The 24,580-nt window shown below is 45.5% G+C and overlaps 1 protein-coding gene across 4 annotated transcripts in view; it reads left to right on the forward strand.

Moving 5' to 3' along the window:
• Dgk (diacyl glycerol kinase 1) overlaps positions 1-24,580 on the forward strand; it is a 563,049-nt gene that overhangs the window by 476,634 nt on the left and 61,835 nt on the right. For 3 of the 4 annotated variants that reach the window (XM_050179474.3, XM_055071476.2, XM_055071477.2), the window contains 2 exons: positions 9,149-9,262; positions 19,292-19,586. In XM_050179474.3, coding sequence (XP_050035431.1) covers positions 9,149-9,262; positions 19,292-19,586 — 409 coding nt within the window. The remainder of the gene's footprint in view (positions 1-9,148; positions 9,263-19,291; positions 19,587-24,580) is intronic. The other variant, XM_050179478.3, reaches the window with a different exon arrangement.

Consider the following 24,580-nt stretch of genomic DNA (forward strand, 5'->3'; position numbering starts at 1 on the left):
TAAATGAAGAAATTAAATAAAACTGAAAGAAGCAAGGAAACGGCGTAACAATGCAGAGAGCTCGCAAGCATCTCCCTGAATAACGTTTGCCTGCTGGGCTTCGTTAAAAATAATGAGATGCCTCAATGCGGCGTCAGCTCTTTCATTTTCATAGAATCGTCGAGACTGTGTCAGCGCAGCTGCTGTTTCTTGCTGGGCGCTGGAAAAGGGACCCTTGTGACGAGCACTTGGCGAGAGTGATTTCTGTTTTATTTATTTATTTTTCTTTTCTTCGCATCGATTATCGCACGCGTCACCACTTTCCTTTTCAATACGCTGGAGACCGCTACTGAAGAGTTTTTTTCTCTCTTTTTCTCCCGTTCGACGACACGGTGCTGCGTCGTAATCTTATAACCCCAAAGACATTCTTTCGTCTCCGTGAAATGTTTTTGGGCGTCCGCTTTGCGCCAGAAGCTGTCTTCAGTTGAACTTCTGCATACGTCCGCTTATTAATTGAACTTGGTGCTGCCAGGAAGGTTGTGCACTCAGGCCGGAAATAGAGACAAACCGAACGTTGGATTCGAGGCAGGAATGTGCCCCCTCGCTCAGTGTAGGGTAGAAAACAGGGCACGGTTCCAGTTGTCCGTCCTACATTCAGTATTTTCTCGCTTCCTCGGCAAACACTTGAATGGCCTGTGGAAAGTGTTGTGCTTATCCGACATGTGCACTAATATCACAGAACGTTGTGGGCTCAAGGCTTAGCGAATGTCGAACGCAGGCTACAGAAGACGGCTACATTATTCGCGGAAGTAAGCGAACACAGGAAAGCGACGTAATTTCCTACGTAATGGTCCGACTTTCGCAGATGGAGCTGCGGCATGCGCATAACTAAAGCAGCCTAAATGCTGACTTATACGGCATACAGAATTTGTTCGCTCGCTGCCGTTGCAATATTTTCGCATTAAACAGCGGCCGCTGGGACACCTATGCTCCGTTCGCGCGAGTCATCGAAACATCAACTGCGCACTAAGTCGGTTCAGTCCGACTCGAAAAGCGGATGTGCCGTTGCAGCAAGGTGGTTTGTTTGTGTGCGCGATGCAGCGGACGCCCGCTTGAGCAGCCATGCTCGTGTGGAGTCATTGGATGCGGTAGCCCCGATGGCTAATGGGGGATCTGCATAGAGGGCAACGTGGCTGTATGAGCGGCAGGCATCCGTTTCGCAAGACCGCAACGAGCACGCGAACCGAACACGCCCGGAAGCGCAGCCAGTGTTTCACGCTCGAGTGCTATTGTCTGCTGACAGAAGCTGATGAAGTCAACAACTGTTCGTTTCGTTATCTGTTGTTTTGTGGCGAAGATGCTGGTATGTACTTGCAGATACAAATCACAAATGCTATACCTGAACGCAAAAGGTATTGACAAGAGATGAAATTATGAAATGTATCATTGCTCTTGCAATGACTAAATGCTTTGATTTAACGTATAGTGTCCTGGTAGCGGCGGAAACACAAAACGTTTCAATAATAGCAATGAGTGGCTAGTTGGATTCACAAAGCTTGATAAGCAGCAAAAAAAGAAAAAGAAAACTGAGGAGAGTTGCAAAATGGGCCTAGACTCGGGAAACAAAGACCGTGGTTTTAAATCGTGGAATTACTGTTACGCGAATGAAAAGCTGTCTTGAACTGCCGCTGCTGGTGATAGTGGTGAAATGGCATTCGAGGCAGTAGGCGCTATTGCAGGGCACGGGAATAAAATGTGGAAACTAAATGGCGTCATTGGTAACTTCAAAGGGTGTACGGTAGCGCGATTAAAAGACGGGACAAAAGAAGACACACAGGAGCACACACAGCGCTAACTTCCAACAATGTTTATTATCGAAAACCAGGTCGTACTTATACACTCAGCCAACATGAGTCACAGCCACGTGAACAGATTAAAAATCAGAGTGACACATTATTGTGATATGGTAAGCTATGCGCAAAAATTTCAGCTCTTTTTCAGAGAGAGCCAATGACGGTTTGCTGATACATGAATCTCCTAGGGCATCAATCTGCTCGGCTTCTATTACAAGTCTAGTTAGCTCGCACTTATTTCTACCGGTAATGATTGTTGATTCGAAGAGAGGGGAGCACGTATGTTGCTTACAATGAAGGGAGAGAAACACATCTGATGCAAGTTTGTCGACTTTATTTTTGTGTTCGCGCAGTCTATCATGAATGTATCTTCCTGACTGTCCGACGTAATACTTCTCACACGATAAGGGTATACGATATATAATTAATGTCTTACAATCTCTAAACTTCTTCCTGTGTTTAACTTGGAAGCTAGGAGCACTTTCTTTCTTTTCTGGTCTTATTTTCCTGCACAGGCTGATTAGTTTGTTAGGTGCAGAAAAAACCATATCAGTGTTACCTCGGCGGACAATTTTCTTTAAGTTAGCGCTGTGTGTGTTCCTGTGTGTCTTGTTTTGTCCCGTCTTTTAATCGCGCTACCGTACATCCTTGAAGATGCATTACCAACAAGCCCACATTGCAACCCTCGTGGTCATTGGTAACGTGAAAGTTTGAGAGGAGTTGTTTTATGGATGGTAGCATACACCCAGTTTTCCCAAAATTATGTAGCCTATAAGTGTAAGAAATTTATGAAGATCGAGGAATCCGTTGAATATGATGTGTGCATTGCAGATACCTATGACGTGTCATTATATGAACACATTTTATGGCCTAATTTATTGCTTGATTACTGAGAACAGAGGAGCTCTTGCTGGCGCTAATTCGTCGGTCGACAGTCAGTACTGTATACATCAGCCTGGCTCACGCGCCTGTCAGGCGAGAAACCGACGAATCGCGCCAAGGGCTGGTGAAGTGTATAGGCAAAGGAGGCTTCCCAATAGAACGAGTTAATCAGTGGTGTACTTAGGAAACGCCCACATCTGCCGACTAGCAACTGTAAAAGCTCCCCGCTAAGAGAAATTACTCCTTCACTAATATTCTACTCAATTAGGCTCTCATTTCCGCATAATCTAAGCGGCAGCTTCTGCCAGATACGTAGTCTGAACGCGTCCACAAGGAAGCGACCACTGTCAGTTACAAGAACACAATGTGGCCATGGGGCAGACGAGCCAATCAGCGCGGGGCAACAAGTTCACGCGAGAGCTAATGAGCAGGCAGTGCTTGCGTGCTTCTTTACGATGTCCGACAACGGTGTTAACGCAGTCGAAACTGCACGTATAAACTGGCCCCCTTCAGTGGCAGCTCTCCCACGCGTTGTCACCTAGCAACCTGAGGTTGAATATAGACGTTTCGACCCAGCCATCCCCTAGTGCTGTGAATGAGATGGTCGCATGAGCGCGCTATTCGAATTCGCGTATTTAGCTTGATATCAAAAACACGCGACCACGAGTGCCTCAGGTTTGAGCTGCGAAAGAGGTTCATCGCAAAAACTGCGCCACGAGCGCAGTGTACGGGCGGAACCGCGGCCCGAGGCGCGCGTGTCAGGGAACGAAATGAGCGCCGCGATTTAAAGAAGGCAAACGGCAAAATAAAAGCCGATGCGCGTACTTTTCCGGGAAAAATGAAGGGAACACGCCAGGAGTGGGATTACGTTTGACAAATGGCGCGGCCCGCGGCAGAGCAAAGGATGGAAGGATTTCATGCTGGATGCTCTTATTGGCATTGCGCTGAATTGCAGTTTCCGGCGGATTTATGGGGGCGCAGCGGCCACTGTCTTACGTTAGGACCACTTCTGTGTGCCCCAATCAATTTCACGTTATTTTCTTTCATTTCGCACTCCTTCATCACAGCTGCTCCGAACAATGACGCGGCTTCGCAACGAAAGAAGCCTGACAAGTTTGTCTCCCTTCACGGCGCCCTTTGTGATAACCGCCTGCCGATTGTAGCGATTAGAGCAGCGCACTTGTATTTGCCGAGTTCCTTGCGCCGAGGTAAGATTTCTCGCAGCAGGAAACTTCTGCTTCACACCTTCTTTAATGACTGTTTCTTGGGCAGCTTCGGTGGAAAGGCGTCGCGGCTACCAAAACTGATGTATTTAAAGATTTCTTACTTTTGGCGGAGCCTCGTGTAATTCCGTGCCGTTTATTTGCCTGTTTTTTCTGCTTTATCTTGTAGGCTACCCTTCGGGTAGAAGAGACAGAAAACAGACCGCGTTCCGCGTAATTGTTGCGTAGTCCCTGCCCGAGTCATTTTCGGAGTATGGTATGAAACATTGCGCCGATTTCTCACTTGACTGTAAGTTTTGGCTCGTTTCGAGTATTGCGGAAATTTCCTTTCTGATTCCGAAATAAGCGAAGTACACGAGGTGCTTTGCATTACCCACAATTATTGTGTGTTGCCGTTAGACCTTGCCACAGGCGAGAAACCTATTCTTTTTTGTTACATATACGCGGCACCAACTTCGTTGAGATCAAAAGTTAGCATAAATACGAAATATCGTACGAAACTTCAGTCTGAGTGAGGCTTGAGCCCAATACGCGCAGGTGCTTAGAAGTGAGAGACAATAAACTTTAATCACAGGCATGGCTCAGTGACCTAAAGAGCAATGGCGTGGAACGCGAGAACTTTAGAAGTGTATTCAATTGTGACGCCCAACCTGTTACGTTGAGTCAAATTCTGCCTACCTTACATGCGTTTGGCACATTTTAAAAGTGATTGTGCTATTTCGGATGCGTTTGAAAAATTAAAGATAAGGAACTTGGAAAGATTCAGAAGAGACCGTCCAGCTTGTTCTTGTGCTTGTACAGAAGGTAGCACAGTTGTATACTGGCGATGAAAAAGGAGTTGTGTTGGGGTCTTCTATCTCGGAGATTTTCATTTATTGGGAAAACGAGAACTGACAGGGACAGTTTCTTTAAGTTACAGTTGCCCCTGTGTTACGCATGTTAGCGTACTGATCAAACGTATAATATCGAGAAAGTGAGTACAACGGCAACTCTATGTGGAAATTTATTTTTTAATCCCTGGGCCTTTTTTTTTTTTAGCCGTCGGAGTAAAGCCTCCGTGCCGCAGCCCTTTATGTTGCGAGCAGGTGTTTCGCCCGTGATGTCACATGGCCTCTCTTCTTTCTTATACAATAGATGACATATAGCTCAATGGCTGGGTCAGTTTCTCGCTTCGATGGCTTATGACGCAAACAGCCGCTCACTGAAAAAAAATTCCGATGGAGAATTTTGAATCCTGGTCTCACAGCACGAAATAAATCTCAATGCTCCACGAAAGCACAGCACAGGAATCTCTGACTAAAGAAATATCTGGGGCAACTGAACTTTCGTGTCGACAAATGGCTTATAGAGTGGTTGACGATAAAGTGCATACATAACAGCTGAGCTTGCCGTAAGAAGGAGTTGCCATTGTACGCTTGTGCATCATGATTGAGAAAAGAGGACACGGCATGTTGCTCTGGTTTTTGTTGTTCTTTGTCAGCGGCGGAAGTTTCTCGCGTCAGTAGTACGCAGAGACATTTTATAAATTCCCATGGCACTTATCTGTGGTTATACTCAATCGTATACTCAGGGTGATGGTTAGGCCCAAGATTTGTGAGAACTAGAACAGACGAGAGAGAATGTTTTTATTGAAAACCAGAGATTTTTGCCGGCGAGCATATGACCTCTGGCATGTTACTCTGCATAGGGAAAAGGTGTGAAGAAGGGGGTCAAGGGCGAAGCTTCCCGCAAATGATTCTTTGCCGCGTAAGAGATATGCACGTTGCTGCGTACGTAACGGCGGTGCAGACGAGTTCGTACCATGTCTGCTCTGTGGTGAGGGCAGCTTTCAGGCATCGACGCAAGACGGCGTTTTGGGCTTCCTTATTTATCGTATAGAGTGATTCTGTGCGTATCAACAGATGTCTAAGTGAAACTTGTTGTCGTTGTTTATTAACTGCGGCAAAATGGGAAATTCGGCTAAGTTCCCGCTGTCGCGATATTGTAGATGTAAACAAAGTTCTCAACAAGAAAACAATATAGAAATAAGGAAATTATGAAAACCATTTAAGGCGAAGCAAGTAAGAAAAGAAAGAAAAAGAAGCCTCGCTAGCGAAACTGCATACTAAGAACAGAGCTGTAAGGTACAAATATAACTGCCTAATAAGTACATAGTGCGGTGTACAAAAGTATAAATATTACATGTGATGTGAGCCAACGCGTGAACTGTGGAAACGCGAGCACTTAGCCTCCAACCAGACGCCGTAAAAAAAAAAAAATGCTGTAAATGACAGCAAATATGGCGGCAGCTCGATTTCCAATCATTTGAGCGTTAAATGGACAACAGGCCGTCATCTTGTAAGGCCTGTACCAAGATGTACTGCAAATGGCAGCCAATTAAATCGCGCTATTATCACGAGTGAATTGTTTCTTTTTTTTTTCCTGGTGGCATTCGTCAGTCCCTGCTTCCCTCTTTGTTCACGGTAATAGTCTCCCCTTTGTTCACGGCGGTAGAGAAACGGGTATATGATAAAAACATGAACGTTAAGTTGGCGGCTGGTTTTCACAGTGTACTGTAATAGTCGAGTTCGCAGTTAAGTGCATACACAAGAAGTCATGAAGCGAGAAAGTGATTGCAGCGCTAGAGTTTAGCTACCCTAACATCACCTCGCGGTGCTGTTGTTATAAAAACACAGAGAAGGAGTATCCTAGGCACTCGTTACCTCAATTCCTCGCTAAGAAAACATCCGTGTAACAGAAAAGACCAACGAGGCGTTTTCATATTAAAAATGGTAATTGTGTTCCCATTTGTCTTACTCGCAACATGGTTAGGAAACGTAGGATATCATAACCCTCATGTGCAGACACTATAGCCAATTAAATGGACATTCATGTCAACTGCGTGTCTGTTTTCTGCAGTGTAACTCTTTTAGCTTTCAGTTACGCTTTTGTTTGTTAGCACATTATATATATATATATATATATATATATATATATATATATATATATATATATATATATATATATATATATATATATATATATATATATATATTGCCAAAGGAAGACCAATACGGGCATCTCGGCTTGACACGTGCTGGTCACCATCTTAGTCTCTGGCTGCGCTGCTCTGGTAAATGCAGTGTAAATAGTCTTTTTTTTTTTCTTTGTCTTTCCGCACGTAACATTTTTATGGAGGTTTGCGATCCCCGTTCTCGCCACGGAGCTCCGCAGCGGTCGCTACACCGAGCTCTTTCCGCACGTAACAATATATATATAAGCTCTATTTTCCACGAAACAAAACACAGTATTGCCGCGGGAGAGTGGGGAACAAAGCTGCTCGTGGCAGCTTGACCAGCCTCGAATACAGCGCACGATGGTTAGGGCCAGTGGGCTTCAGATTACAACGGTACCTGTTACTCTCCGGCAGCCCTTTATAACTTCATTTTTTCGTGCCATAACTACTGCATGCCATTTTCTTTTAGTTTTTTCGCACAAGCCTTAATCAAAACTAAAACAAAAAAAATAAACATACTAGCCTCATCTGTACTTTCTCTTTCATATCTCAGTCTTTCGTGCAAGAATGGCGTGTGCCAACCGCCGGTAGCTTCTACGCCAATTGTTCTCTAGATTTTCGATGGCATGGGACTTCAACTATTGTACGCGTATCCATAACATTTCTTTTAATTGTAGGCCGAAGAGCGATTCCATGTCAGGACGTATAATGAGTGCAAGAGTACCATGAACTTGGCTGTAGAAAGACGAAATGTCGAATGCTTGTTGTTTTCGGTAGATAAATTGTGGGCACCTAGCAAGAAACAGCTGGTCGCAACAGGAATCAACATGCTGTTTATCTATACTTAATGCTCCCAGAAATGTTTTATACACGGGAAGGCACGTTCAAAGGATTGTTCGACTACATAGTTATAAAACAAAAGTTGAGATCCCCCTTGGAAAAAGCTTTCTGAAGAAGATCAGATGGAACAGATGGAATACAGTTCGGTCGCGTTCTTGCTTCCAGGTTCCTCACTACCGTTTTGTACTTTTTTAAATTAAATACCAACAACCAGAGTAAGAAGTGGTATTTATTCGCGTGAGTAACAAAGAAAGTCAGTATCGGTTCGATTCCGGTGGCGAAAGGAGGCGACCGCGGCATAAGATAATGTGGCACTACGCTGTTGCGAAAAATCTCAATGCCACGAGCCCTACAGCAGGAGCGGACGAGCGATAGAGCGTAGTGGACCAAACCCGTCGGAAGCAGTGATATCAGAAGGGAATGTGACCTAGTTGTCAGAACTGAGAGACGCCAATCGTAGGCGGACTCGGTGCCGACCTTCTTCTGTGAATAGAAGTTATCAGCTGGCAAACGAAACAAAAGAGATGAGGCAAAGGAGCAATATTTACTAACACTCATGCTTGTTTAATTGTTACAAACAGATGACGTGGAATGAAGTCACAGAAAAAAGGAAAACGCGAACTTCAAGGTGTGGGCTAGTTTACAGTACCAAAGTAGTTTACTTGTGTGAAATGAAAACGACGAGTGACAAAACTTTCGCGCTATGCATAAATTCGTTTTAAACGGCAACAGGTATAGTACACTCTAATGCACAAAAGGTACAATGCAGTAAAAGGCAAGGGGTAATTATACAGTTGAGTGCGCTAGCCTCGGTAGCAACCAACAAGATCATTTTACAAAATAAAGGTCCAAGAACGAGCACTAACCTGAACTCTAACGCGGACGTATGCTAACATTTTGCAGGGTTACTGCTTGTCTCCCGTTTTATGCAAGCTTTGAGTGCGTATGAAACACTCCGTTGCATGTTGTAATCTGATGGCGTTGCACTTCGTGAACGCTGCTCGTGGTTGTGTCTGGATGCTTGCTGCTCTCGCCTAGCCCGCGTTATAATAGGTGGCCCCGCTCGGTAGTTGCGCGCTTCCAGGTATAGTCTCCGGAAGCGTTTTGCCGAAGCCTACGCATCCGAACGCCATTGTTGTAGCCGAGGCAGGGGGACACCGCGTCCTCCACTGTCGCCGTCGCTGCTGCTGCTGCTGCTTCTGCTGCTGCCGCCGCTGCTGCCTGGGCCAGTGATACCGCTTGTGCTCGAATCGCAGGAAGTCGTTCTGTGCGTGCGTGTGTGCGCGTGTGTGGGCCACCGGTGACTGACGTGTATTCTGCCTCTCCCCCTTGCCCTTCCTTCCTTCTTCCTCGCCTTCCTCCTCCTCCTCATTCAGTTCCGTCATCTGGTGGCGGGCAAATTTCAGAAGGACGAAACGCTAGATGATAGGAAGACGACGGCCGTGTTGCATAGGACGCTAACCGGCGGTTCCCTTGACAAAAGCGCCAAGGTAAGGCCTCCTCTTCTTCTCCCTACTTCGTGCCTTCCTCTCTCCTTCGTGGCGCCCTCTTTTTTCTTCGTATGGCCTACCATTGAGGCACCTTCTCTCGTTCCTCGAGGACGCGGGGCTGTCGCGTAACTTGTGAATGCACTGCTTACCTATCGCTGACAGCAAAGGGCACTGTGGCAGCCTTGGCCTTTTCTCTCTTCTTTCTTATTTATATCCCCTTCCCCTTCCCCAAGGCGCTGAGTAGTTCTCCTTAAAGGGTTGCAGAAAGTAGCGCCTCTTCCTCTTCACAATCACCCTCTGTCTCTCTCTGTGGCCTACCCCGTCTGCCCAACACTGCGCGTCTACACCGGCCCCGTGTGCGTTTGCTGTCATCGGACAGTGGTGTTGTGTGCACCAACTGGCGCGCTGCTGCTCGCGCACTGTGCCCGCCAATGGCGACCCTGGACGTGGCGTACGTTATCCCCGTGCTTGACACGCCGTCTGCTTTGATCCTCAACCACTGTTTGCTTGTACAGCCGTTGTGTCTCTTTGCTGCATTCGTCCGTTGTGTTGCGTGGTTCGTCGACGTTGAACCCTCCTGGTGTCCCATCCGGCAAAGCCAACAATGTTCTCTCTCGGAAATTGTCTTGCATACTGCCCGCCCTCATGCCGCTGCGAGCGCTCTTTTCTTACCGTAACTACAACGTTTTCGACCGCTACAAGATTACTTGTTGCGTTTGAAAACGTGTGTGTCATAAATGCCGTACTGTTTTCACACCCAATGATGCATTGAGTGCACCCGCGTTGCAAGCACTGCAAGCACTTCCACACGCCTTGTTGTAATCATGCGTATTCGTGTATTGCTGTGAACTGCGAACAAATTGTGAAAATTTCTTAAGGAATTCTTGTGGAAATTCTTGCATAGGTAAGTAAAGCACAAATCATTACGTGCACTGGTATCTTAAGCGTCTGAACGAGACTGGCCTCACATGATCACTTCTGTGACCACTGACCTTTAGAGCGGTGATAAATTGTCTAAATGTCAATGTCATCAGAATCACATCTGTTCTTAAACGAAAGCTGTAGCAATGACCTCAGAGGTAGGTGTAAAGATAAAGATGGCCACGTTTATGCAATTATTGTAGTTGCTGAGGAGTTGGCCTTTCAACACTTCCCGCTTTATTTGTGCAGAGAAAACGTCAAATTCACGAGTGTCTACTCCGTGAAGCCGTTCGCATCATTTTATCACCAACTGCAGGAAGTAAGGCCACTCGCAGTGAATACTGCTCACACCAACCGTTCTATTCTCCGTAATGCGTTGCAGCCCTCACTAGGTGTGAAAGTCAACGGTAAAGAAACATTTCAAACTGAAATAACGCGCATGATTATTGGTGTTTGATGCAAATAAATTGAAATTAACCATAGCTTAATAGGTGAACTGTTTTCATTCGCCACTCGGAGTAATCTCAGCAAAAGATCGTCGATTACGCGCAAAATCCTTCATTTTGCGATAGTGACAGCTATGAATGAAAGCAGACAGTCATCGCAGAGGAAAATGCCAGACCAACATAGTTCCAGCGCCTCATGACTCTACTTAATCATGACGATGACGGCACCTGCACTTCGAAAAGCGCAAGGTCATGGGCACTCGTCCCACCAAGGTCATTTTCTTTCATAGAAGACCTCGTTTTGCGAAGGTTCGCGCTGCGCCGGAATTCTGTATCTCCTTACGCCGAGAGTCGGACTCTTTACTTTCAGGGAGAGACTTTCATCGTCGTTCCTCCACGAATTTAGCTTATCATTTTTCTATGTATTGTTTACGTCATGTCGCCTTGTTAAAGTGACACTATTGAATTGAATTGAATTTTCCATTGACGTGCCCAAAAACAGCATACAAAATACTTTTAATTTGATGCGCAGTAAAGAACAAGACAAAATAAGGCATCGTAAACAAAGAAAAACAAAATAGGCTCCTATCCACTTTGTGAAGGTGTTTGGCCAGCGAAACTGTACTATCACCTGATCCGATGGGCCAATGTGACGTAGCCTTGAACTGAGTCATGCCGAGCTTGAGCCGTTGGGCATACTGACGTTGCTGTTTCTTTCGTCACTCATCGTATTCGCGCTGCTCTTCAGGCGTTCTAACCGTACGTGGTTTGCTTTGGGCAAGAACCGCTGCCTCCTACCTAGCCTGGGCACGAGGCCGTTTTGTATATCGACGTTGCTGTTCCCGTCGCCGCTCATCGTGTTCATGCTGCTCTTCGGGAGTCCTAACTATGCGTGGCCTTTCCATAGCGCTATCAGAACACAGATGAAATCAGTATCTAGGCGGGTTCTTTTACATACGAAAGTCTAGTTACGTCACTTCTTAGTTCGTATGCTACACTTGCCGCTTCCCGGCAACTGCAGCTTACGCAACCATAATCTTTACCGGGAAACGCTTGCGGCGAACGCTGCGCGCGAAAGCGAGCTTTCTATTTTTTCCTTCTTTCGCCCGCACGGACGACGACGACGCTGCCGCGGATGCGTGGAGGCTAGCGCCATCTGGTGGTGGTGCTAGAAACCCAGCGGCGCACGCTTCTCACTGTGATTGGTTGAGTTCTTGCACACGGACACGACAAATGCATTAGGGGGTAGCGGTATACAGCTTCGCTGCAATACATATCACAAGATACATATAAGATGGAAGAATGATTCAATAGTATTTTAATAGTATAGGTATCATTTACGTAAATGTCCGCATTGTCATTGTTTTTCACGCAGTTAAATAAATATCGCAAATGAATTATGGGACTCGGGTTACTTACTTTATTTGCTCTAAACAAATGTTTCCACCTAGATCACCTTTCTGGGAAAGAAAAACAAATAGATTCAATCAAAAATGCACTTTAAATATACCCATGAATGCACCTCTGCAAACATTTCGAACTGCACCCCGAATTTTTTATCACCGATTCAATGTTTCCATGGTGCACCTATGAAGAACTCTCATGTAGCTGTAATAATATGAACGGCCCATGAACCGTTCAAAACATATACTAATAGATCTGTGTTACACTTCTTCAATTTTTGTTTATGAAGAACAACGACAATGCTATTCTCTATTGCTCAACAATATTCAAATTTACTAACAACCAAAGCTTGAAACAATATAATGATAAATTAATGATCACTAAAACCACAAGTTCTTTGGGATACAAACCCAAGAACGCTGAAAGATCCATTCGTTTACGATGTGGTTAACATAACAAATAGAAACTTAGATGTTTAGTTACATACATATTGTTCAACAGTGTGTCATCCAAAGTGTACGCAAAATGGAGAGGGCAGCTTTTTCTAGTAGCAGACATTAAAGACGTTGTCTTTTTCTGCATTGGTAAGTACGCAATTAGAACCGCAGCACTTCGCCACTGAATTAACATTAATTTGTAAAGCATGGTGGTACCTGCTGTCTTTACCAGTAGAGAACAGTGCTATATCGTCAGCATACTGCATCAGTCTGGCATTTGGGATGCAAGGAACGCGATAATTCATGAACAAATTAAAAAGAATAGGCTCAGCAATTGAGCCCTCGGGTACACCATGGCTCGCCATATATGATTCTGGTAAACTTACTGATACGCAAACAAAATGTTGACCCTACCACGCGACTTGAAGATCTCAACCATTCAACACGGGTGCTTCTAGGCTGTGGACGGACGGCCAAGTAACGCCTGGTGTCTTGCAACGCGCACTGCCGCTTCCTCGATAGCTGCCAGAGCACGCAGAGGCAGGTGCTCGCGCTTGCCGCCGGTGTCTTTATTGCGCTGGCTCGTGCCGGTTGCGGGCATATCTTTTGTCAAATCTCAATACCACCGCGTTGGAAAACGTCGGAACATCGGCCGATCCGAAGAGAAGGTTTCGTACGTGTTGGGAATCGCTGACCACTGCGCAGTAGGGCCGTTTGCTTTCACATACCCTTTTCGTTAACATAAGGATAAGAGGGAAAGCCTTGCGATTCAAGAGAGAGAGAGCGAAACAAAGAAAGAAAGGCTGAGTCTGCATTTCAGCGGAAGCCTATTAGCCCCAAGAAGAGACCTACAGGGGCGCTGCGAGCGCCACTCGCGTGACGTCGGGGCACGGGCGCTTTCCGCATCGTTTCCGTTTGTTCGTTCAAGTTCCCTATGCTTGTGCACAGTGCATATCCCGAACGTTAGTGCTTTCTTTTTTTTTTGCTTACGTGTTCTTTTATACGTGAGCCATGCGTGGTTGTAATATTGATGAGAGCTGGCACAGCTTCCAATAGAATTTCTTTCTGCACGAAGCTGCGTAGTAATTATTCATTGCAGTATGAAATCGTGTTTTTTTGCGCTTTCATTAAGAAAAGCTTCGGCATGTCACCCAGTTCACGCTTCTTTGAGACAACACCACGCAGAAGGAAGCTAGGAATCAGCAACACGCTTAAGGCCCAAACAATGAAATGCTCCTTTCCTTAGACCGCTTCCTAACCTTACGTGAGGCCTCCTTACAGCGAAGTACCGATAGAGGACGCAAGCGCACTCTGAAAGCTTCCTTCGCCCGTCCTCACGTAAGGAACGGTTGCCGTATGCCTGTGTTCGAGAGGATCACTTAAATACTTTACGCGAACACCATTATTCAATAAAAATATGTTGTATCGTCGCATAATTTTTAAATTGAAGTACTAATATAGCTAATATAGAGATGCGTGAGCACTTTCTTCTAGTTTTGTATACTGAACGTAAAGAAGTACCACATTAAAGCGCAAAACTTGATGTGCTCCAGCAACGCTGTACGCCGGCGTTGTGCAACGCCTAGCAACGCCTGGGAACGCCCCGAGCGCCACTTATGCCGAACGTGCGACTGAAGCAAGCATGCTTGGCAAGACGTACCGTGCCTGACCGTGCTCGCGCTTCTCCGTAGGCGTGCGACAGTGCGCATGCGCAAGCAAACGTCACGTGGCTAAGCAGTGAGGTGAAGCGCTCGTTCAGGGCCAGGAGCGGCGTAAGGACGCAAGATGGTAGCTTCGGAGCCACCTTACGCTGAGGAAGCACCACGGAAGCGTTCACTGAGGGCCCCTCGGTAAGGAAGCTTTCAGAGTGACGTAAGGTGGCCTCACCGCAATGAAGGCTTCCTTACTGAGGTAAGGAAGATTTCATTGTTTGGCCCTAAGAAAGCAGGGAAGTGCCCGAATAAATAAAGCAAGAATTGTGCAGAATGAGTCTCGACGATTACGCATGCAAGAGGCCGAAAAGAAATTAATGAATAATTTAGCGTCTTTGATATTTACCCAAAAATCAAGCAAGACTGCAAGCCAGAATAACTTTTCTTAGTTTTTATTTATTGCGATCATTTTTACTGGACTCCCAGTTTTTCAATCCCCAAGTGTTGAACTTTGTTCATTTCGTTCATCCAGTAACATACAACACTCCTCGATGAAGTAACAGCTTCGCTCTGTCTTGTTTAATTGTACTTCCATCCAAAAGCCTTTCAAGCAGTGAAGCTTATTATGTGCAAAAATATACGGTAAATTAGAGAACTATGGCGGAGGTGGAGGCTTAAAATGGAGGGAGGGGGGGGGGGGGGGGCTCGTATTAGTTAATTTTGTACATATAAGGAATGGAAACGTAAGTGCAGTGATGACGTTGATATGCTCGTTTAGACTGTAGATTAAGAATTCGTTTCTTATACTAGAAAGGAACAAATGTGGAAATGTGTCCTGCAGTAGCATTAGCGCTCTGCAGCTTTCGTTCTTTTAGGACAAAGGTGTAGCTTTTACTCTTTCCTTTCATATGCATATTAGGTGCGGAAGTACTTGGCAAATGCTTAACCTATTTTAGTTAAAGCTGTTACGTTCGAAAGCAAGGATTAACTCCATCGACTGCTTCCACAATATTTTTTTATAAGGAATTTCTTTCTAAAACTCCCAAATTGCAGTACGTTTCTATAGGAATTGAACCTGAAAAATTACAACCACCATGCAACATCGCAATAAATATAAACATAATAATTTCGAAAGCTCCGTCAATGAAAGAGCCACAGGGTCAATGCAGACAGAGAGAGAGAGAGAGAGAAAGGCAAAGGAAAGACAGGCAGGTTAACCAGAGATTATCTCCGGTTGGCTACCCTGTATCGGGGGAGGGGCAAAGGGGTGCGATAGGTGAGATAGAGAAAAAGAATTAAAAGAGAAAACACACACACACACGCACACACACACACACACAAACCCAACACACACAAACACGCGCGCGCGCGCGCGTCCACGCACTGTGACGCAGTCTGCGAAGGCGTTCCTAGTGTTACGAAGTGTCACCGTCCAATCCTACGTCACACAGTGTGCAGTCACAATTTGTCACAAAGTACCGTGTCTTTTAAATGACGCAGCAGGGCGTTCATAGAAGATCGTGGTGATGTTCGCTTAGACCAATTTCCAAAGATGTTGTTTTCCGTTATTGGACGCTTGTCCAGTTGGTCTACGATGGCTGAGAGGGCAGCTCTTTGCGGGTTCAAACAAGGGCACTCAGAAAGAAAGTGTGCGATTGTTTCGTTGAATCCGCAGGAGTCACAAAGTGGGCTGTTGGCCATTCCGATAAGAAAGGAGCATGCATTTGAAAATGCTACTCCAAGCCATAGAAGGACTAGAAGGGTGCAGTTACGTCGTGGAAGCTCGGGCGGAATACGGAGCTGTAAATTAGGGTTCAGGGTATGAAGGCATGCACTTGTGAATTCGGATGAATCCCATTGAGCCAATGTTAATTAACGTGCAAGTGCGGAAAGTTTTTTCGCGGCGTCGGCTCTCGAAAGAGGAATGGCAACGCAGTTGACGCCGTCATTGGCAGATCGCGCAGCTGCGTCCGCTCGATTATTGCCATGTATGCCTCAGGGACTAGGCAACCACTGATATACTATATCGAGTCCTTCGTCACTATGAGATTTAGATTGAGATTGAAAACTATGAAATTGCGGACTTCTCTGATCTCTGCGATGAGCTGCTCATGTGATCCATGGCGCAGTGCTGAGAGTACACTCTGTAGGGGTGCCTTGGAATCACAGAAGATTGACCATGCATGGGGTGGTTCCTCCTGAATGAAATGAAGAACCGCACGCAGGGCTACCAGTTAGCGGCTGTCGTTGATGATGCATGTGGCGTTAACCTGCCAATAATTTGCAAACTAGACCTTTGTAACTCTCGAGCATCATATGAAATAATGATTTCAAGTAGTCTCTGCAATAATGGGCTGCTTTTGTGAGCTTAAGGTGCTCTAATGAACGCAGTATGTATAGGGAATTGTGATCTCTGCTTTAGGCGCACGGTTAGAAGGTTGTAAGCGTGGGGGTGGGCTTCTTTTCTTTTTTTTTGATCTCGCAACTTTTGTAATTTTGATAGAACATTTACTGATAAAGCGCTGAACTTGCTGCAAGCGATCGGCTTAACTTATTTTTCTTTCAAAACGGAAATAAAGTTCATTCATTCATTCTTTTGCATGAGTAAACTTCATTGAAGCCTGTTACCTGGTGAGAACGTACGGGAGCATTTCTTTGTGTTACATTTATGCGAATATCGAGACCGGAGTTGGCTTCGATCTGGAGCTACCTTCTAATGCTTACACACGTGACCTGATACGTACATCTGACGCTACGCCGACGATTAAATGTAGCCTGTGAGAGCGCTTCGGCATTCATTTGCAAAACGTCCTCATTATGTCGTGGTTGATTACATCACACGCGCTCGATGCAGCAGTGCTAACTTCAAATGCACTCTTGCTTCAGTGGGGGGGTCAAGGACAACGGGCTCATTGCATTTACTCTTAGATGGAAGGACGTTGGCTTACGCAAACAATGCTCCCAGTTTTGGATATGTGCAAGCGATGCTTAAGGGTTGGCCACTACGCCGTTCGATCCGAAATTGATTTTGTCATTATGCAAACGAGGTTTCTTTTATAATGCTTTTCCTTACGGGATGTCACTCCTGTTTTAGTTTTTGTTACTCCTTCTTGATGAACAGCATCTAAGAAATAAGTGCCAACTGGGGCTCTCTAGCGGTGTTTTAGATTGAAGCACACAACGTGTTCCCCGTTAAAATTTTTTTCAAAGCTGTCCACGATACATCTTAAAGCGAATTACCCTCTTGTTAAAAAATGCCTGTACGTGCATCTGCCGGGCTCTATAAAAATCAATCTGTATTGGACCTCTGCGTATGAGCAGGCGTCGGCCTCGCCCAGGTCTTCCATTATCCTGCCAGGACCAGTATACTTTAACGGGGGTCACAACTTCACGCTACAAAAAAGCATAGGGTGGTAAGGTGGCCGCAAGAGTAATTGATGCAGAATGTTGGAACATAGCTGTATCTTTAATGGACGCCTGTTTGGCGTCTCCAGATTGGTGTATACTGAGCTTGTTTATAGTTGACGCTATACGTCGGGTTTTATGATGCGGCGCCTGTGTCTCAGGCGGCTGCAACACCATGCTGTGGTTTTTAATTATCATCTACCGAGGCCGCAATAATTATTTCAGCTAAAATTATTTGTCTCTCTTCTCTTGCTTATAGGTAGAGTGGGCATTTATCTTTCATACGAGGATGACTCATCCCTCCGCTGCTAAGCAGTTCAAACAGTACCCTATTTCTCTGGAATTTCGGCATACATGATTTTGGGCAGTTGGTCATACAAGAGACCATTTTATTTGCTACTGCGAGTCCATATTGGCCTATCGCTTGTTTTCTTTCTGCCTAGCAACTCTAGGCAAGCAATAGTGAGTTTTTTTTCAATATGTAAGTCGCGGTTTTGTTACGCTGAAACGCCGCTATGATATCAGATTCCCTAAACATCTTAACATGAACCGTCTCATTCAAATACTCGTGAATCCAGGTGGTCTCAATGTATTTTACTTGCAGCGAACGCTAGGTAAGGCGTTGCTTAACTAAACATGGTAGAACTTAATCGAAAGATTTCCCGCCGGCTGCCGCATTATTCTGAAATTTCTGGTCTTGTTTTTTTTATATATATGTCACATTTAGCTGGTAATTGGAACTCAGAGAAACATGTGCATTCGTAGATCATACCAGCGTCTTTCAATAGTTGTAATGGAAAATATATAGACGGACCTTTGCCATACACATGTATTTTTAATATTAGAAATGCATTAAAAAGGAAGAACCTTGTGACGCGTAAAGTGCAGCTAAATACCGGTAGAGCTCCAAATAATAAATGCAACGACCGCATGGATTATTCCGACGACCAGATGAAAAAATAATGTCGCTCGTTTAGGTTGGTTATAATAACAAAGTCTCCATTACAGGTTACACTTTAATAAAGATATTGCATGCCGGTCTAATAAGCAATATAGGGTTTTGTAAAGTCATCATCATACGCAGCTTCGTACCTCCAAGACGCTGCAAATGGATACACTGCATACTCGTTGCGGGCTTTGTCGAAGGTCGCGGCGGAACTGTCAGCATCAGTAATTTATGATAACATTGGTACAGCGCCTGAGATTGCAAGGTCGTGTGTACGAGGCACTTCTAAGTAGGAGGAACAGCGGGCTGTACAACACCACTTTAGCAGTCACTAAAGCTCCTTTTGCAGCGTTTGTCCAAATATTTGTTGAGGAGTTGTGAAAAGGATGGAGTCAAGTCCCTGCTGCGCTAATAGAACGTTTCTTAGTCGTTGTTTGTCTTTCGTTAACTTGCAGTTCTCCGACTTGTCAACAACTAGAAGGTAATGTGTTTTACAGAATTTTTATCTGTTCACATGGTTACTTTTAAGCCGTCAGAACTCTTCCGTGCGCGTATATACGGGACAGATTTTCTTTTGGGAACCTGGCATACACTAGGATCCTATATATATATATATATATATATATATATATATATATATATATATATATATATAAACTACAAGCAGCTTCAGAAGAACCTCCTCCATCTTAGCCTAGCGACAGCACTCGCAATTCAATCTTCGAACTATGTCACGTGGAATGTGTGGATAGTACGGGAAGCCAACGTCTCTCAGTGGCGCATGACGCCATTCTCACTTCTTGGCTTGATGCGCACAGATGGCGGCCGTGACGTCGACGACTGCGTGCGCGCCCATCACCTCGCACACGGCGGCGGCGCACAGCGGGTCCCTCCCGGAGCTGGCCAAGCAGGCAGCACAGGGCGGCGGCGCGCAGGCCGGCATGGCGCAGGCGACAGCGCACGGTGCCGGCCAGGAGCAGCCGCAGCAGGCACCCCGCCGCACCGAGGAACGACCGCACCTGCACCTGGGCTTCGCCGAGCGGCTGCACGGCCTCACAGAGAAGCTGCACAGCCACCTGCGAGGAGAGGGCTCTGATACCAGGGGGCGCACAGGTACTCCTGCTTTTACCTGCTTTGTGGGTGTCATCCCCTTCAACGATCTTGTACCTACCACGCTGCTGCCGCAGTGAAACGCATTTACAATGGCCTTGGAAATATTTGTTTTATTCAATTATATGGACAATACCGGCGCATTTCGGCCACCGCCGTCGGCGTCTCCGTAATGTTCCGCATAAAGATAACATCGTGGCCATCGTATGCTGATAACATCGTATGCTGTGGGTGTGAGGCTAAGGATGGGGCCTCGCTCTCGTGCGCCCCAAGGAGAAGGTGTGCCGTGTTCCATCGCGCGCAAGGCACCTGGCGGAGAGGTGGGGGGAAGCGTTTTACTTCGGCTGTGGCTGCGTATGGCGTGGCGAAGCGCGGCTGCGTGGGCCCTATCTAAAAAGCCATCTGCGATGGATGTCGAGTGCACGCGCACCGAGGGCTGTTAGCTTCGTGTGGGCTGTGTTCTCTCCGCTTAGTTCGCGTTGAAGCGACAGGGAGCACGAAGGTCAATTCGCTCGCCTCTGCTGCCGCTCTTCCTCACGCCAGCTTATTGACAGCAAGTGTTCGCGGTCTTCGAGCGAGCGGTATTCATATTTGCCTGTGTGCGCGTGACGCCATGGTTGTTAATTAGTAAGCGAATGTTTAGAATTACATGGCCTGCAAGCTACTATCGTTACTACCATAGAGTTACTCACTACATTACCTAGAGGGAAATCTGGCGCTGCTGCGCTGTGGTATGCATGGGAATGCCGGTATATTGTGGATTCGGATTGGCATCGTTCTCGTAGAGACAGGACACCTTGAAGACGCGCTTGGCAAGTACCGTTCCGTCTGTCACAATGATTCATTTTCTACTAGAACAGCACGTGAAAAGCTGTTTTAGCTTTATTATTACTCGAAAACATGTTTTCTTTAACTATGAGAACTTGTTATTGTGTGTACGACTACATGTTACGTAAAAAGTATCAGCGGGCCGCTAAAGTTGGAGGACAGACGACAAGGTTCGCGCTCGCTTTGAAACAGTTGGTCGTCTGTTCTTGCTTTTCTTCGCTTGGTCATGCATCGTGGGTGAGTAAAGATGTAATATGCGTGAATGGAAACATTTTATGAAGATTTTGCTTTGAGAACGCGTTATTTGCGTAGCCATATCCACGTTTTAGACGAAGCCTCTTACAACACCAGCCAACACGAGCCTCGCAGGCACATATACCGTCATTCCCATGACGGCACGGTGCCCCCTTAAGAAACTCCCATAGACGGTGGCGCCAGATTACCCTCTAGGTGTTATAGTGAGAAACTCTATGGTTACTACTATCCATCGCAATCGATGCTTCGCCTTTACGGCGTAACTGCGGCATTGTTTATAGTGCGTTACCTGCTGTGGCCTAAAATCATGGGTGGAACTCACAAAGCTTATCATTCGTAAAAAGTATTTGCAGTTGGTCGGCCCCCTTTACTAATAACATGTCTACCGTCGCAATTGGCAGGAACTTGCTCTTAGGAACAGTTCTATCGTGAGAACTCATTTTCTTTCTTTTTATTTGACTTTATCCTTCATTATTGTTTCCTTTTTTACTTTCCTTTTTCCTTTTTTTCTATTCTTTCTTTATTTTTCTTAAATATGGAGCCATAACAAACCTTAGCTGGGAATTACTACGTGCTTTCGCCGCATTTCTATTTCCGTTCAGTCTTCACCACTGACCCTTGAGTCTTATCCCCACGGAACCAAAACAACTGGCTCCTTCAGTGAGCTTCACTTACAACGTCTATAATTTACAATCATCATTGTCGTTCTCACAACGAAGTGCACGAAACTGCCGTCCCCTTGAGCCATTCGTTTTTGTGAGCCTTTGTAGTTTTCAGCATGTCAATATGCACACCTGCGTTTTTCCGACATACGCGTATGAGCGATTTAACGTTCCTCTCGTCATTTACCGTCGTATTCCTGAGCAAGGTGGATGTAGAAGCAACTGTTGATGGCCTCGAACACGCATCGTTGCGTCTGGCAACTTAATTGATCCAAATAAAGGCAGACGACATTCGCTGCTAGCCTGCAAGCGAGTGCCTTCTGCGCGCTGATAAAACTGTGGCAGACAACTTTGCATGGCTCCCTGCAGGAGAGGTTGGAGCACGGGGAACAGGCAATAGTAATAATCGTAATCAATCAATTTATTAATGAATTGTGTACTTTTCGTGGCCAGGAATAACCCTATAATTTGACTACTGGTTCATGGGGGCAGTAACAAAATCAATCAATCAATCAATCAATCAATCGATCGATCGATATCGATCGATCGATCGATCGATCAATCGTTGAGTCGGTCAATTACCTAATGTGCTCAGGAACAACATTAAGGCCTGGCTCAAAATGTAAAAACAAATAAGTGAGAATGTAAAACAGCTACAACGAAATGTTATAGTATATTTGTAGAATAAAGAACTGGACAAGCAGCTACATAATGAACAACGATACAGCAATAACACACAATTTAAAGACGGAGAACAAGTATGGAAGGAGGGGGGAACTATGAGAAGACAGGAGAGGAGCGCAGCAAGAAAGAAGGCTAAAAAAAAGTAAAAAATTCTGGGGTTTTACGTGCCAAAACCACGATATGATTATGAGGCACGCCGCAAAGGGACAGTCCGGATTAATTTTTACCACGAGGGTTTTTTTAGCGTGCACCCAGTGTACGTTACACGAGCGTTTTCGCATTTCGCCCAATAAGGCGCACGAAAAGGGAGAACATAGAACCATTGTTTCCTGGGCTAAACACCCGCACTTGCAGAAGTCGAATCTATCTGAACAACATAAATGTGTTGTACCGATGGTAAAAAAACAAATGTCGAAGGAGAACGGCTTCTATGAAGGCCTTCTTGAAAGAGTTGGTTATGGTGGAATAAAATTCATCTCTAGGGCCACACATAGAACCGGCTTGGAGCACTAGGAAAATTCCTATTTTGCGAAAATTTAATGACAAGCACGCCACATCCCCGATGCGTTTCAGTGATCGCCTTCCGGGATGCGCTTTCCGTTGGGGCGTTTATTGACCGACCAATATGCCACCGATCTCTGAAGGCTCATATGCTTAACGTAGTGCAACATAGACAGATAAGCAGTCATTGAGTTGATAAGGATGATAATGAGTGAAGAGGGGTTATATGGGTCTCATCACGGTTAATAACAGTTCGACGCGGATGGATAAGGTGCTAAAGAGCAATACGGTTTTACCTACCCCCAGTGCAGGGTAGCAAACCAGAATCTTCTCCGGTTAACCTCCCTGCCTTTCCGACCCTGTTTATCTCTCTCTAGCTGTAGAATGGTCGGGACAATTCTGATAAGGTTGATGAGGACCGATAAGAGTTGATAAGGATCAGACCGAGTCCGGTAAGGTTGATAACAACCGATAGTAGTTGATAAGGGTCGTATTATGTCATATAAGGCTGATAGCGACCGATAATGGTTGATAATGGTCAGATCGTGTCCGATAAGGTTGATAACAAATGACAATGGTTGATAATGTTGAGATCTAGTCCGAGAAGATTGATAACGACCGATAAGGGTTGATAAATGTTTATGCTGGTTGTATCAAGTTTGATAAGATTGATAATGACACCGGGCTGCGTGTAGATGAGCAAATGGCACAATGCTTACACATACTTAGACAACTCTAGTTGTTTAAGTGAAGGGAAGGCAAGATGATATGAAAATAATTGAAGGGAAGATTATATTATGGGTTTTACGCGAACGTGAGGAAACTCCGGTCTTGATTAATTTAAAGTGAACCCGTTTTGCTGGCACCATTCAGAGAATGAGAATAGGCCGGACTGCAGAGCGTGGCAGTCCTCTATACTGTGTACCTCCTTAAATATTTTGATGTCGTCAGCGTAAAGAAGAAATGAAGACTTCTGGATTGCTGAGGAAACGTCATTGATGAAAATTAGAAAGAGAACCGCACCTGACACGGAACCTTGGAGCACACGCTAGATACCGTACAAACAAACGAAACAATGATCAATGATTGATCATTGACGATCACAAAGCAGGACGTATCGAGAAGATAGCTGCAGTGTACAGCTACAATAGCAGCTTCAACACCGTAGTGCGCAAGCTTCTCTAGCAGTAGGGAATGATTGACTGCATCCAAGGCCTTGCTGAAGTCTCAGTACACAGCACCAACTTGCCCCCTTTGCGTTACGTACGGGCGTGGAAACCTGCATCGTAAAGCTGACACGGTTGGTGGTCATTGAGCGGCCAGGACGAAATCCGGGCTGCCATTTAGCAAGAACTTTTTTTTCGCAGTACAGCTATACGCTGTGAATAGCTCCTTCGAAAAAAAACGTGGAGATTGTACAGAGCACAGAAATCGGCTGATTGATATTCCGGGAAAAGGCGAGAAGCCGGGAGAACGCGAGCGGTTTTTTAAGCATGCGGAAAAATGGAATTATTCAAACAGTTATTAAAGATTGGTGTCAGGACAGGTACAAAGATACTGCCGTACTTTGGTAAAGGTGGTCACAATACCACCCGTGCCGCAGGGCAAAGATTTTAGTCACTGGGTGTTCATAACTTAGTCATTGCATACATTCAATCCGAGATGCATGGGGTGCCTTTACTGAATGATTGCCAGATACAAGGGATATTTACGAGAATAGCGGCGCTTGTGGCGACGTGTTGTAGGGCTCTATTCCGATTTAATGTCTCGTATTGCACTATTCTCCATGCAGAAAAGCAGAACTTAGGAAGTCATATATACATTCATGAACGCTGCCATTACACTAGCAGATTTTTAAAACACATTTGCTCATATTTGTTCATTGTAATGACACTTCTGCATATTTTGGTTGGATACAGAGCCATTGGCGTCGCCATCAGCATTGTTCTTTCCGACTGCGTTCTTGGTATATACCACAGGAATGAGGGAGCGGTCTGTGTTCTCTAAACTATGCTCCAAGTATTCTGAAAGATGTCGCAGACACGAAAGCTTCACAGTACGGGCGCT

Source organism: Dermacentor andersoni, chromosome 5 (genome assembly GCF_023375885.2).
Source record: "Dermacentor andersoni chromosome 5, qqDerAnde1_hic_scaffold, whole genome shotgun sequence".
Classification (NCBI taxonomy): Eukaryota; Metazoa; Arthropoda; class Arachnida; order Ixodida; family Ixodidae; genus Dermacentor; species Dermacentor andersoni.